The 15,069-nt window shown below is 34.3% G+C and overlaps 1 protein-coding gene across 4 annotated transcripts in view; it reads right to left on the reverse strand.

Annotated features, from left to right (window-relative positions):
- Nucleotides 1-5,708: 5,708 nt before the first annotated feature.
- Nucleotides 5,709-15,069, reverse strand: part of ODR4 (odr-4 GPCR localization factor homolog) — a 39,058-nt gene continuing 29,697 nt past the window's right edge. For all 4 annotated transcript variants that reach the window (XM_082401902.1, XM_082401899.1, XM_082401901.1 and 1 more), the window contains 2 exons: nucleotides 7,203-7,313; nucleotides 5,709-6,003 (listed from right to left, as the gene is read on the reverse strand). In XM_082401902.1, coding sequence (XP_082258028.1) covers nucleotides 5,936-6,003; nucleotides 7,203-7,313 — 179 coding nt within the window. In that variant the 3' untranslated portion in view covers nucleotides 5,709-5,935. The remainder of the gene's footprint in view (nucleotides 6,004-7,202; nucleotides 7,314-15,069) is intronic.

Consider the following 15,069-nt stretch of genomic DNA (forward strand, 5'->3'; position numbering starts at 1 on the left):
CACTTGGGATGCTACTTCTTGGCTCCCAGCCATCATGACAGGAGGAAGTCCAGCCACCATGATAGAAGAACCACAAGACACATGGAGAGAACTGAGGTGTGATAGCTGAGTTCCCAGCAAACAGCCAGCATCAACTGCCAACCATGTGAATGAGCTGTCTTGGATGTTTCAAGCCCAATCAAGTTCCTAGAAAATTGTAGCTCTAGACAACACCATGTAGAGCAGAATCAGCCAACGGATTCCTGTCAACTCAGAATTATTAGAAAAATGAAATGGTTGTTGTTTCAATTAAGTTTGGGGGTAGTTTTTTAGTAACAGACAACCAAAATAACACATACATAAATGTCATGAAGTAAATAAAATGATCAAGAAACTCACTTCAAAAAAGAAACAAATGGAACCTAATCAAACTTACAAGTTTTTGCACAGCAAAGGAAACCATTAAAATGAAAAGACAACCTACAGAATGGGAGAAGATATTTGCAAATGATGCAACCGACAAGGGCTTAATCTCCAAAATATACAAACAGCTCATACAACTCAACAAAAAAACAAACAACCCAATCAAAAAATGGGCAGACCTTGATAGTCATTTCTCCGAAGAAGACATACAGATGGCCAGTAGGCACATGAAAAGATGCTCAACATCCCTAACTATTAGAGAAATGCACATCAAAACTACAACGAGGTACTACCTCACACTGATTAGAATGGTCATCATTAAAAATTCTACAAATAACAAATGCTGGAGAGACTGTGGAGAAAAGGGAACCCTCCAACACCATTGGTGGGAATGTAAGTTGGTGCAGCCACTATGGAAAACAGTATGAAGTTCCTCAGAAAGCTAAAAATAGAGTTACCATATGATCCAGCAATCCCACTTCTGGGCATATACCTAGACAAAACAATAATTCAAAAAGATAGATGCACCCCTATGTTCAAAGCAGCACTAGTCACAATAGCCAAGACATGGAAACAACCTAAATGTCCATCGACAGATGAATGGATAAAGAAGATGTGGTACATATATACAATGGAATACTCCTCAGCCATAAAAAGGAATGAAGTAATGCCACTTGCAGCAACATGGATGCAACTAGAGATTATCATACTAAGTGCAGTCAGTCAGAAAGAGAAAGACAAATACCACATGATATCACTTATATATGGAGTCTAAAATATGGCACAAATGAACTTATCTACAAAACGTAAGCAGACTCACAGATATAGAGAACAGATGTAGTTGCCAAGGGGCAGGGGAGAGAGAGGGATGGACTGGGAGTTTGGGGTTAGTTGATGCAAACTATTATATTTAGAATGGATAAACAACAAGGTCCTACTGTATAGTACAGGGAACTATATCCAATCTCCTGGGATAAACCATAATGGAAAAGAATATAAAAAAAGAATGTATATATGTGTATAACTGAGTCACTCTGCTTTACAGCAGAAATTAGCACAGCACTACAAATCAACTATACATCAATTTTAAAAAAACTCATTTCAACTCAAGAACTAAAACATCACCAATACTGTTTCATTTGTTCATTTGTTCCTTCTTGCCTTCCTATCCTGCCATCACTCTCACTCTGAAATCGTAATCATGAATTTTTACATGATCCTTTACTTAAAAAAAAAAAAAAAGTTTACACAAATATATGTATTCCAACATAATATAGTTTAGATTTGCTTGTTTTTAAGCTTTATAAAACTGCATGTAGGCTTCTAAGACTTGCTTTATTTAATCATCACTTTATTCTCAGGTCATTCTCACTGCCAAATAAAATTACAAAACCCACAATTTATTTTTTATTCTCTTGTCAGCGAACATTTGGGTGGTTACAAAAAGGGCTGCCTTGAACATTCCCACACATGTACTCTTGTGCACGTATGCAAGAATTTCTCTAAGGTATGTATGTAGAAGTAGAATGGTTAGGTTTTAGAGTACATGGATGCTTAACTTTACAAGATAATGCCAAATTGCTTTCCTAAGTTTATTAGTTTACAACTCCACCTTTAGATACCTTCTTGATGTACATCTTCTTCTTGGTATTGCATATTTCTTAATTTTTCAATCTGTCAGATGAAGTATTATTCATTGTGGCCTTAATTAGTTGATAACTTGAAATTAAACATCTTTTCATGTGTTCCATGTGTTTAAGGGGGTGTTTAAGTCACACCCCCTTAAAATACCTGGTTTCTTTTGCTTATTTTTTTACAGGACAATGATGAATAGAAGTAGTGATAATAGGTATCCTTGTCATGTTCCTGATTTTTAATGTATGCAACTTCATCATGATGCATTATCCTTTTTTACATAATGTTGAATTCAGTTTATCAATAATGCTTTTGACTTTCAGATTTGTGTTAGTAAGTGCTATTAGTCTATAATTTTCTTTTCTCCTACCATGTATGTCTGGTTTTAGTATCAATAAAAGTTATACAGGCCTCATAAAATGAGCTGAAGAGTATTCCCTCATTATATATTCTTTGGAAGAGTTTGTATAATATGTTGAAATAGTATGGTCCTTGAAAGAGTAAAACATCTGTAAATATGAGCTAGATGTTCTTTATCAAAACTTTTAAAAGTATTTTCTATTCAATACTATTAAGTCCATGTAGCTTGTCTATTTCTTCTTCAGCCAATCTAAGGAAATGGTACTTTTCTAGACCTTGGTCTATTTTGTCTGTTTTCAACTACATTAAGATGCTCCTGGTAGTCTCTTATCATTTTCATCTCTGCTGTGGGTTAGGACCCCTTTTTCAATCTTTATATTGTTTACTTTAGCCCTGTTTTCTTCTTGTTCAAATATGCCAATTTGTTTTGTCATGAAAACAACTTTGACGTTGTGATTCTATGTTTTCTAATTCATTGATTTCTTCCCTTTCCTCTGTCTCCTTGCTTCTATACTGTGTTTATTCTGTTGTTCTTTTCCTAAGTTATACACTTAGCCTTTAATTTAAGCATTTAAAACCATTTCCCTCTAAGCGCTCTTTCTGCTGCATCACCCAATTTTTCCAAATGTAGTATTTATAATTAGGTTCTAAGTATGTTTTTTTTTTCATCTATGAAGTTTTTTTAAACTTGTAAAATCATGATTAAAAAAAAATTAACCTAAGTTATTTCTGATTATTCATTTAATACTAATTTTTTGAAACTTATTGTAACTTACTTCATGCCTAATACATGGTCAATTTTTGCTAATACACAATGCTTAAGAATATTCTGTTGATTATTCTAAATATGTTCATCGAATCAACATTGTTAATTGCATCATTCAAAACTGTGTTTTCATTCATTTTTTGTCTGGTTGATTTATTAGTAATTGAGAGCTGTTAAAATCACCTGTTCAATTTGTTCGTTCAGCCCTAGAGTTTATACATTTTGAGGCCATTTTATAAAGCATAAACAAATCTAGAATTGTATATATTCCTAATAAATTGATCCTTTTACCATTATTTAGTGGCCTTCTCCATCTTTAATAATACTATCATAAAGTCTAATTTTGAGTTGATAGCACCAAAGCTATGTAAGTTTTCTTTTGCTATTTGCCTAGTGCAGTTTTTTCATCCTTTAAAAAATCCCATATCAGCCTATAGCTGATTTTTAAAAAACTGAATCAATGTTTTTAACTGGGTTTAGCCTATTCACAGTTATTTTAATTATTTGACTTGTTACTATTTATCTTACTAATTTTGTACTTCCCCCACCCTAATTTCTTTCCCTTTTTTTGTATTGAGGTATTGTCTTCTTATTCCATATTTTTAACTTTTTTCTTTGGAATGATTCATCCCATATCTATTATTTAGCAGTTACACTTGAAATTTTACTACACATATTTAACATAATTTCAATGTTAAACAGTACCTTAACCCATTTTCTGAATAATAAAATACTTCAGAACACTTTAATTCTAATCACCTCCCCATCTTATAAACTACTGTCCAGTTTTTCAATTATATCCTATTTTAAAAGTCCACATTAATGTTGCATAAAACGTTTATTTAGTTTTATTTAGTTACAATCTTGCTTCTTATAAACACTTCTTTCATTACGATTGTTTTATACAAACAACACTTTTGATTTACATGTTTTTCATTTATTTGCTTACTAGTTCTTCAATTTCAGATCATCCTTTTGGAATCATTTTCCTTCTTGAAGATAATCCTTTTGCAATTTCTTTAAAGAAGTTCCACTGATGGTAAAATCTGTTTTTCACTTGAATATGTCTTTATTTCAGTTTTGCTTCATACAAATTCCAAGATGATAATTTTTCTCAGAATTGTGAAGGCACTATTCTACCACCTTTGGAGTACATTGTTGCTATTGAGAAGCTTTCTGAAGTATCTGTCTTGCCTTCACTGATAATATTTTTCCCCCTTTGATTGCTTTAAGAATCCTCTGTTTGGTATCTCACAGCTATACTACACTGGGTTTAGGCTTGGATTTTATCTATATATGCTTGGGATACATTGTGCTTCCTGAACTTATGAATTTGTGTTTTTCCAACAAATGTGGAAAATTCTGTTATCTCTTCAAATATTGCCACTCCTCCATCCTCTCTATTCTCTTCTGCTGGTACTTCTAGTATTCCTAATTCTTCCTTCTGTATCTCTTATCTTTTCCTTAATATTTATATTTTCTAGCACCTTGTTTCTCCTTGCTGCACAGTGGATAATTTCTTTATATCTAGCTTCCAGTTTATGTATTGTCTCTTCAGCTGAGTCTAATATGATATTCAACATGTCTAAGGGATTTTTTTTTTTTTAATTGCAAGTAACGTATTTCTCATCAAGCAGTTCCACTTGTTTCTTTTTCAGATCTGTCTGTGGTTCCATCCTCATGTATGTGGATGATAAAACCTTGGAAAACTGAGTCCAAAGTTTATATCTACAGGTTCTTTCTCAAGCTAGCTAGTTTCAACTTGCACCTGGTGATCTCCAGCTATGAATAATATTGCTTATCTTAATCTATGGGAATCTGGGGCCTATATCTTGTTTCTGCCAGGAACTATAGGGTATTACAAACTGAGGCCCACTTCAGCTGTCCTGGATGGGACATCTCAGATTCAGATATATCTCCTTGTTTCCGGTCTAAGGAAAACTGCATATGGCGGTGCTGCAATTGGTATTTGTCACCCACGCAATCACTGTCAACCTTATGCTTAATATAGTTTTCACAATTTCCAGATCAAAATGTGTTCATTTTGTCAGGGAGAAAAAATAGAGGTGTAGTTCCTGGAGATTTCCCCTACTTTCTTTGAGCCTATTAATGTATTCAAAAGGAGATTTTATTCAGGATCTAGTTGTTTTGCAGTACCTAATATATTACTGGAAGCAAAAGTCTTATTTAATATATTAGGTTATGATATACTAACCAGAGAAAGCTGATGATTTATGACAATCCTTGCTGATTCAAGAGGTCTGGAGAGGTTTCCTAGCCCTCAATTGGAACTCAATCAGTATTTCGGAACTGAGTATAGAGAGGTCCTAAACTATGAACTTATCCAATAAGTTTTTGCCCCACTTTGTAGAAATTTCTCCTATTGTTCTATTACTAAGATATTCAGTCAACCCTGACTATTCAAATTTCCAATGTCCTGATCAATATGTGGTTCAGGTCAACAGGACTAAAATCTATGAAAATAAACCATCATTTTGAACATTTTAAAAAATAGATAATAACGATTTTTTACATGCAACTTCCATCTAGATTCATTAACTTTATTCTTGGAAGCCTGAGCCGCCTATAATATAAGCAGGGCTAAACAAGGCAGCTGGTGATTTCATTTTAGTCAGAAACACACCTAATAGGCATTATGGCAGCAGATCTGACTGCTATTGTCTTAGACGCAGATGGATTGTTTGCATCATTATTATTCATAATTGTTGGTCAGTGTTCTCTGGATGATCAGGAAGTTCTTTGTGCCTCACCCTAATCACTGAAGTAATGAAAGGAGATACCCGCAGCAAGGGCTGCAACTGCAAATGCTGCAATCACACCTAAAAGTAAAACAAACACAAAACAAATGGAAATGGAATGAGCAAAAGAAAGGCTTAAGTGATTCTAGGCTTTGAAATGCTGGTAACTGATGGGCCTAAACAACAATAACAACACACACACACAAATACATATACTTACACACACACATATACAGGCATGAAAAGCCAGCAAAGTTTTAGAGGAAAATATAGCAATAGGTTGAAAATTATATTTTACAAAGTTGGACTGGTAATCATATACTTCACCACCTTCGTAACACCTTAAAATAAAAACGTATCTTTCTTATACACATGAGTGCACTCACACACATCTAAGAGACAAACTAATACATACTTAAAAAGGCTTCTATAAATATTTATACTGACATTTCAGCTGTCTCATGCTACTTAGCTTAATCCAAAAAGACATCTCCAATGGGCAGGAGTCCTCAATAATTACCATGTGAAGTCATTTATATAGCTATTGAAAACTACAAAAACTAAAATCTATGAATTATTAAGCTTGGGTTGGTAACTTTTACTTTTTTTTCCTGAGTATTTTAAGTTAAAAAACAACAACAAAAACAAAACTGACCATAGTAGTCCAGACACACACACACACACACACACACACTTAGGTACAAAGAATTTAGGTAATTAACTTATGAGTAAGTGACATGAAAAATAACCAAAGTTTCTGGCTTCTCTCAGTCAGTCAAAAATCTTAATGCTTATAAAGCATTTCTCAAATTGGCATTCAACTAAACAACAGTCTACATGTTCTTTGATCAATAAGTCTGAAAAATGTTAGAGTGACTGTCACACTTCTTGGAGCCTTTAAAATACTAAAATGCATTAGAATTTCCAGACTTGAATTTGACTTTTTTCATAGAGCACCTATCAAAATCTTCCACAATAGCAATCCTGGGAACACCAGTTTGGAAAACACTGGCCCTACTATACTAATTGATTCCCAAAACTCAACATGTTTTTCTTCTAAAAACACCAAAACATTTAATAGGAAGTGTCATCTTTTAGGGCACTTGAGACAATGCTTTATTTACAAATCTTTCTATCTCTTAGGGCGTACCACTTTCCATAATACTGAATAAATACTAGCTTAATCTAGCTCTTTTAAGAAATGAAATGAAAATAATTTTAAAGAAGAAAACTCAAATCCAAAATACCATCTTTTCAATGTTATAGAAGAAATATAATACCTATGTTTTGCTGAATTTTCAACACTATTGTAGTTTTAATTGGCTGTTTTGGTGGTTCATCATCTGTGTTGTCCAATGATGCTTCAGTATTCATAGAGGAACTTACACAGGCTGCAAGAGGATAATAAAAATAAATCCTAAATAAAATGAGAATTACCGCTTAAAAATGAGTTTTAAATAGAGCTGCAATGAACATTTTGGTACATGACTCTTTTTGACCTATGGTTTTCTCAGGGTAGAACCTAGTGGCAAGACGGGAATAAAGACACAGACCTACTAGAGAATGGACTTGAGGATATGGGGAGGGGGTGGGGTGAGATGTGACAGGGTAAGAGAGTGTCATGGACATATATACACTACCAAATGTAAAATAGATAACTAGTGGGAAGCAGCCGCATGGCACAGGGAGATCAGCTCGGTGCTTTGTGACCACCTAGAGGGGTGGGATGGGGAGGGTGGGAGGGAGGGAGATGCATGAGGGAAGAGAAATGGGAACATATTGTATATGTATAACTGATTCACTTTGTTATAAAGCAGAAGCTAACACACCATTGTAAGGCAATTATACTTCAATAAAGATGTTTAAAACAAAAAAAAAATGAGTTTTAAAGAACATTATAAAAAACATACAGTGAGCTCCATTTTCCTTCAACTTGACTTTTTTTTTTTTTTTCAACTTGACTTTTTAAACTTGCTCTTTATCAAGTGCAGGTGAATTAAATTTCATGGACTATATATCAAACTGATGTACTTTTTAAAATACTTTATGGGGACTTCCCTGGTGGCACAGTGGTTAAGAATCCACCTGACAATGCAGAGGACACGGGTTCAAGCCCTGGGCCAGGAAGATCCCACATGCCGCAAAGCAACTAGCCCTGTGTGTCACAACTACTGAGCCTGCACTCTAGAGCCCGTGAGCCACAACTACTGAGCCCACGTGCCACAACTACTGAGGCATGCGCAGCTAGAGCCCGTGCTCTGCAACAAGAGAAGCCACCGTAATGAGAAGCCTGCGCACCACAACGAAGAGTAGCCCACACTCTCCACAACTAGAGAAAGCCTGCGTCCAGCAATGAAGACCCAATGTAGCCAAAAATAAATAAAATTTAAAAAAAAGAAAAGAACGATTCAATGCAATGACCTCAGCTTCTATCTTAAAAAAAAATAATTTATGTACTTTTATAACTGATCAAAACCAAGGAGCCACAGAGCCAGTTCTGAATGACTCCCACAAATTATAATCTGATTACTATATGGTAGTGGAGATAAATGATACCAAAAATCAAACTAGATAGAACAGGGTAAATTTTGCTCTTAATTGGGATTAATTTATAATATTCTTATTGATGGTTTTGGCAATTAATAATTTTAAGTAATCAGTAATAATAAAAGTAGGGATCAGCAAACTGTAGCCATGGGCCAAAGTGCAGCCCATGGGTCAGACCTTACATGCCCTGAAAAGCCTAAAATATTTACTAGTTAGCCCTATACAGAAAAAGTTTGCTGACTCTTGATCTAACCTGAATTACATAAGCAAATTGGGACCATAAGTTTGACCTTAAAACAATTCAATGTTAAGCAAAGTAAGTACATTATCTCATTTATAGTTGGAAAATAAAACCTGGGACATGAAGTGCATATTTGAGGGTCATAGGCAACAGAATGAGGATTCAAATACAAGTTCTCTTTCTACTTCATTATGGTGACAATAATTTGTGTAGGTTAGCCAAGCTGAATTTATTTAACACTGACTAAAAGTGTCTGAACTGAAAACATCCTTAGGGATCACATAGACCAATGGTTTTCTTTTTTTTAATTAGTGCTAGAAAATCTGACAGAAAATCCCAGTATGTAAAATTGATGAAAGCAGAATTACTCTGGTTGAAGCAGGGATGAAGGGCTCCTGGAGCCAGATTCCCTCCTTCCCCTAAGAGGTGACAGCAGAGTGCTGTTCTATAGAACTCGAGGGAACTATGTTTGAAAACAACTGCAGTTGATCCTTAAACAACATGGGTTTGAACTGCGTGGATCCACTTACTTATACGCAAATTTTTTTTCACTAAATACATACTATATGATCCATGGTTAGTTGAATCCATGGATGGGGAACTGCCCATATGGAAAGCCAACTGAAGCTGTATGTGGATTTTCGACTGCGCGAGGGTCAGTGCCCCTAACCCCCATGTTGTTCAAGGGTCAACTGAACTTCACGTTGATCCCTTTATTTACAAAGAAGAGAAGAGAACCACAGAGTGACACAGTAAATACTACTGTTTAAATTCAAAGTAAAATAGCTTATTGCTTGGATTTAAAATATCTTTTATAGACATCTTTGTATCCCAACATACTGGCACATGCAGATGTGCTCACAAGGATGACGCATAACTTACTGAAATAATTATCTGTGGTACCGAAATGGATGAAAAAACATTTGCCTGCTTCTCATCAACTTCCCCTGAAGAAAAGTTTGTCATTTTGAGAAATAATCCTTAGTAGCCACCTCATTAGAATCAAGGGCAAAACTGTCTTTTTTTCCCTCTTTGAGCATATGACTAAAGTACTTTAAAAACAAACACAAAATGTTTTTCTCTTTTGTTCTACTCCCATATCAAACTAGTCACAAAGGCCAACAAATTCTCATGAACTGTCTCCAGAATTATTCAGTCTTCCATATTTCTACAGCATCCAGTTTTCTCGGGGGCCGTAACACTTTACTTCTAGACTACCAGCTTAAAATTTCCCCTAACTTCATCCATATGTCTAAAAGTTGAATGGAGAGTACAATTTTATTCATTTTAAAAACATACACTCACACACACACAGAACTTTGGTTTTTTCTTTTAGCAAATATCACTGCTAAAAAGCTTTTTCTTTGGGCCACTAAAATCCTTATCTCAGATAAAAACAAAAATAATGGATGAAGCATGAATTATACTTATTTGCGACAGGAAATTTTTTACTTTTTTACTTGAGTACCTATAGATAAAGAGCACAAAAATGGTTTTATTTGTCATGACATATTACTCACACATTTAATACTGATTTGTTATTTGTGAAGAAGAGCATGCTCTAAGAGGTCAAGTCCACTGTATAAACAATTTACTTCTATTAAAAAAAGACATTCCATTGCTCTGCTATTTCCATTTTAAAATCTGTCATTCAAAATCATATTGATTTGATACAAAGCTGAGACAATTTTACTGAAGCAGAGCATTTTTCAAGGATGAATAAATCCTACCATAACAATTTGTTTGTGTCTGTTTTTGGTGGGGCCACGTAGAACTTAATTCAAATCTCAGATACTGTCATTTTTACCAATACCTTAATGTCATCTGAACTTTAAATGCAAATAACATGTGATTCAATAGGAAATTAGATCTTAACCATTCCTTAAAACCAGGTAATTTTAACTGCAGACAAATCTCAAATTATTCATGTAAGAAAGCAACCTTTCTTAAGCAACTGTCAACAAAGGAGAAGACAAGGGCCATGATGAATGCACGCTAAGTTGTAAATATAGTCAATTTCATTCCAAGCTGCTGATAGGTAGGACTATTTAGAAGCTTAAAATGAAATATTAGCACTTGAACTCCTTAGTTAGGTGTCATCTTCCAGATCCCTAAATCCTAAGTTAATGAGGTTTCACTAGACAGCCATTAAAATACATCTTCAGCATTACTTTTTTTTCTTTATAATTAAATTATCAATGTTTAACCAAGCAATGAAAATTAATTTCACCTCTGATATCAAGACAGAATTGGCAAAGATGGGTTTCACCAGATTTTAAAGGTGTGTCTCCAAATTTGCTGATACTGTGGATAAAGTACATCTGAATTATTAAGTTAATATCTACCAGGAGATGACTAATACATTTAAGAAATTTTAAAGCCATAGTTATCCCTCACCTTAAGTGAGTCATTTTGACAAATTGTTCTTCATCCCTTAAGTCATTTCAAAGTATGTTATTTTAAAATACTTACTTGGCAAAATACGTATTTTAAACACAGCAACTACTTGGCAACTACATTACAGAACAGAAATAATTAAATAATCAAGCAAATAATAACATCAAATACTTGGAAAATAAAGCTAGATACTTATAACAAGTTTAACAATCCTAAATGTACAGTAATTGATTTCAAGTTTGAATTTGAACATTTGAACTCCACTTTTCATGGTTTATTTTACCTGGAAACCCTAATTTCAAATAATTAGCAAAATCTATGCACACTACATAGCATTACTCTTATACTTTAATGTTTTTCATTATAATTCAGAAGGTCCATTATTTAAAAGTTTTATAATAACCCTAGTAAATATCACCTTACATTTCTATATCTCTTTCTGTTTAGAAAGTATTTTCCCTAACATTTTTACTAAATTCTAGTACCAACACCAAAAGAATTTGGGGTTCAGAGAGGACTTGTTCAAGGTTACACAGCTGTAAGTGGAAGACCTGGACTCAGCCAGCTAAAACATCTTGGTAAAATTATGCATCTAATATTTTTGAATAAATGAAAGAATAAATGCAAAAGTGAACATAATTCTAAACCAACAGAATGTATATGTAAAAGCACTTAATTTTTCTATTAAAATGTTTATGGGGCTTCCCTGGTGGCGCAGTGGTTGAGAATCTGCCTGCTAATGCAGGGGACATGGGTTCGCGCCCTGGTCTGGGAAGATCCCACATGCCGCGGAGCAACTAGACCCGTGAGCCACAACTACTGAGCCTGCGCGTCTGGAGCCTGTGCTCCACAACAAGAGAGGCCACGATAGTGAGAGGCCCGCGCACTGCGATGAAGAGTGGCCCCCGCTTGCCGCAACTAGAGAAAGCCCTAGCACAGAAACGAAGACCCAACATAGCAATCAAGCAATCAAGCAATCAATAAATTAAAACTTTAAAAAAAAAAAAATGTTTATGTTTTTACCCTATCCCATAATTTGGAATGTGTTATTTTACTACTAAATAACTATATCATTCCTTCTAATTCAACAAATACTTGATGAAGCAAAAATAATATAATTCTAGACAAGTCTTATTCTTGGCCACAATAAATCTGATGCCAATGTTCAATTCCTAAACAGCTTAGAGTTACTTTTACTGTATTCATCCTTGAAAATGAACTCAAATGTTACCTGCTCTGAGAAGCTTTCTCTGAATCACCTCCAGGGATAATGCCTGTGCTAAATGTTCTGATAATTCTCTGTTCATTCCCCTATTATGGAACTAACCTCTAGTTAAAGTGAAATATAATAGTAATAATAAAGAAAGAAAAAATGGAAAGAATTTACTAAAATTTGAAAATACTAATGTCAAACCTTTCTTACTATAGATTACAGGTTATTGCTAACCTACCATCAAAATATTTTTTCTGATTGAATTATTAGCCAAATCACTAGAGACCCTAAAATTATGATCATTAATCTTGATGTTCTTGAGTTCTTAGTTACTCTTTGGAACTTACTACATGCCCTGCAATAATTAATAATGCATACAATTCTATCTTCCAAGTCAGATTATAGGCTTCTTGAGGAAAGGAATCTGGCCATTGACTTGTCATCTATAACACTACCTTGAACAGAGCAAATGCTTAATAAACATCTAACAAATAGACATAATAAATGCTATAAACTGGAATATTTACGGGGCAACAATTAGTGTTACATGTTGTCATATGTTTTTAATGTTCTATATCCCTTAAAATGTTCTGAACTATTGAGCCATAGAGCTATGACCATTATATCCTTTTAGAATCTTCATCATGTTCAGTGTAGTGCACTACACAAACCTTAAAAACCTTATATCTCGCTAGGCATAAGCTTACAATTTTTCAAGCATAAAATAAGTATTAAAAAAAGCTGTGCTATAGTTTCCTAAAAATGACCAATTCAGTATATGTCAAGTCAGTTAGGAACAAATATTTATGAATGCCTATCATGTTTTAGGCATGGAATTCAGACAGAGAAATAAATACTCTCGAGAAACTTGCAGTCTAATATGAAAGATTAATATTAAACATGCAACTGATGAGTTCAATAATTACAAGAATGGAAACTAATGCAAAAAAGCAGCAAAAAACTATGATTAAGTATAATGGAGGAACTCACCTAGTCTGGGCACATAAAAGTATCTACACAGGTTAAAAAAAATACTATTTAGCTCCTTGAAGACAGGATCAGTATCTTATTGAATTTTGGTCCCCAAACCCTAGGACTGACAAAAATCAATAATTTGTTCAGTCAACAAATATTTACTGATTACCTACAATGTGTTAAGGCTAGGTTCTTAGGAAAGTGCTAGAAATGACAGCAGTGAGCAAGAAAGGAAAAGTCCCTTTCCTTGTGACTCTTATGGAAAAATCAATAAATGTTTGCTGAAATGCAATATAAAATTGTTTCATACGGGTTTTAATTTATTAGGTTTTAGTTTTATTTGGGGGAGGCTGTCAAGCAAGGCTGCCATAGTTGCCTCCTTAGGAATGTATTACAGTGGTGAAAGCTACTTGGATTTTTATTTTAACCTGTCTTAGCAATTTAAACAATGGATATTAATCTGTTATTAATTGATATTAATAACTATAACTATTTTTAAAGTATAACTTATAAAGTACTGAATAAAATACAAACTAGTCTATAAATGCTTATGTTTAAAATATGACATAAAATTAAACAAGATAAAAATATTTCAGACAGATGGTAGTCTTAAAAAAATCTAAATGAAATCTCTCTCTTCCTATTCTTTTATATCTGATTTTTTTTATAAGTTTTTTTTTTTTTTAATTTATTTATTTATGGCTGTGTTGGGTCTTCGTTTCTGTGCGAGGGCTTTCTCTAGTTGTGGCAAGTGGGGGCCACTCTTCATCACGGTGCGCGGGCCTCTCACTATCGCGGCCTCTCTTGTTGCAGAGCACAGGCTCCAGACTTGCAAGCTCAGTAATTGTGGCTCACGGGCCCAGCCGCTCCGCGGCATGTGGGATCTTCCCAGACCAGGGCTCGAACCCGTGTCCCCTGCATTAGCAGGCAGACTCCCAACCACTGCGCCACCAGGGAAGCCCTATATCTGATTTTTAAAAAGTTGTGAATGGGCCAAGTTTTGCATACAGTGCTTCCCTTAGTCATACTTAATTCAGCAATGTAATATGCACTAAAAGTGTGACAAATAATTCAAAAGAATATGAAAACTATATATGATAACAGATCCAAGCTTCTAGCCAACAAGTGAGAAATTACACTGACATAAGATGAAATTAAATGAGGATGATGTAACATCATTTATTTAAGTTTAAAAAATTGTTTTAAATGATGGAATTAAGAGGGTAGGCTAAAATAAGTACCTAGATCATGGAAAGTAATAACCCTATAGTCTGACCTGGTTAAGTGTCACAGAAAGGCAGTAAAACAAAACTGTCGGAAAAAAAGCACAGACTCTAAAACCAAACTGCCTAAGTTTAAATTCCAGCTCCACCATTTATTAGCTATGTAACCCTGAAAAAATTACTTGACCTTTCTGAGCCTCAATTCTCTTATTGGGAAAACTGAGCTAACAATAGTATAATAATCATTATAGGGTTCTTATAAGGACTAAATGATTTAGCATCTGTAAGGCTCTTAAAACGGTGCCCGGCACATAGCAGGTTCGTTAAAAACAATAGCTAATATTATTAGAGTATTAGGTTCAATTCAGGGTAACATATTTCAAGAAAGGCAAGCCAGACTATACTGATATTTTAAAAAGCAGTTTTTAATCCTTCTTAGGTCACCAACCCTTTGAAAGCTATAGATCTTTCCCCCAGAAAAAAATTATACAATTATGTTCAAGCGGTTTAGGGATCTCCTGATAGCCAACTATGACCCAAAAATTTTGGAC

Source organism: Balaenoptera borealis (genome assembly GCF_965194805.1).
Source record: "Balaenoptera borealis genome assembly, chromosome: 1".
In the NCBI taxonomy this organism is placed as follows: domain Eukaryota; kingdom Metazoa; phylum Chordata; class Mammalia; order Artiodactyla; family Balaenopteridae; genus Balaenoptera; species Balaenoptera borealis.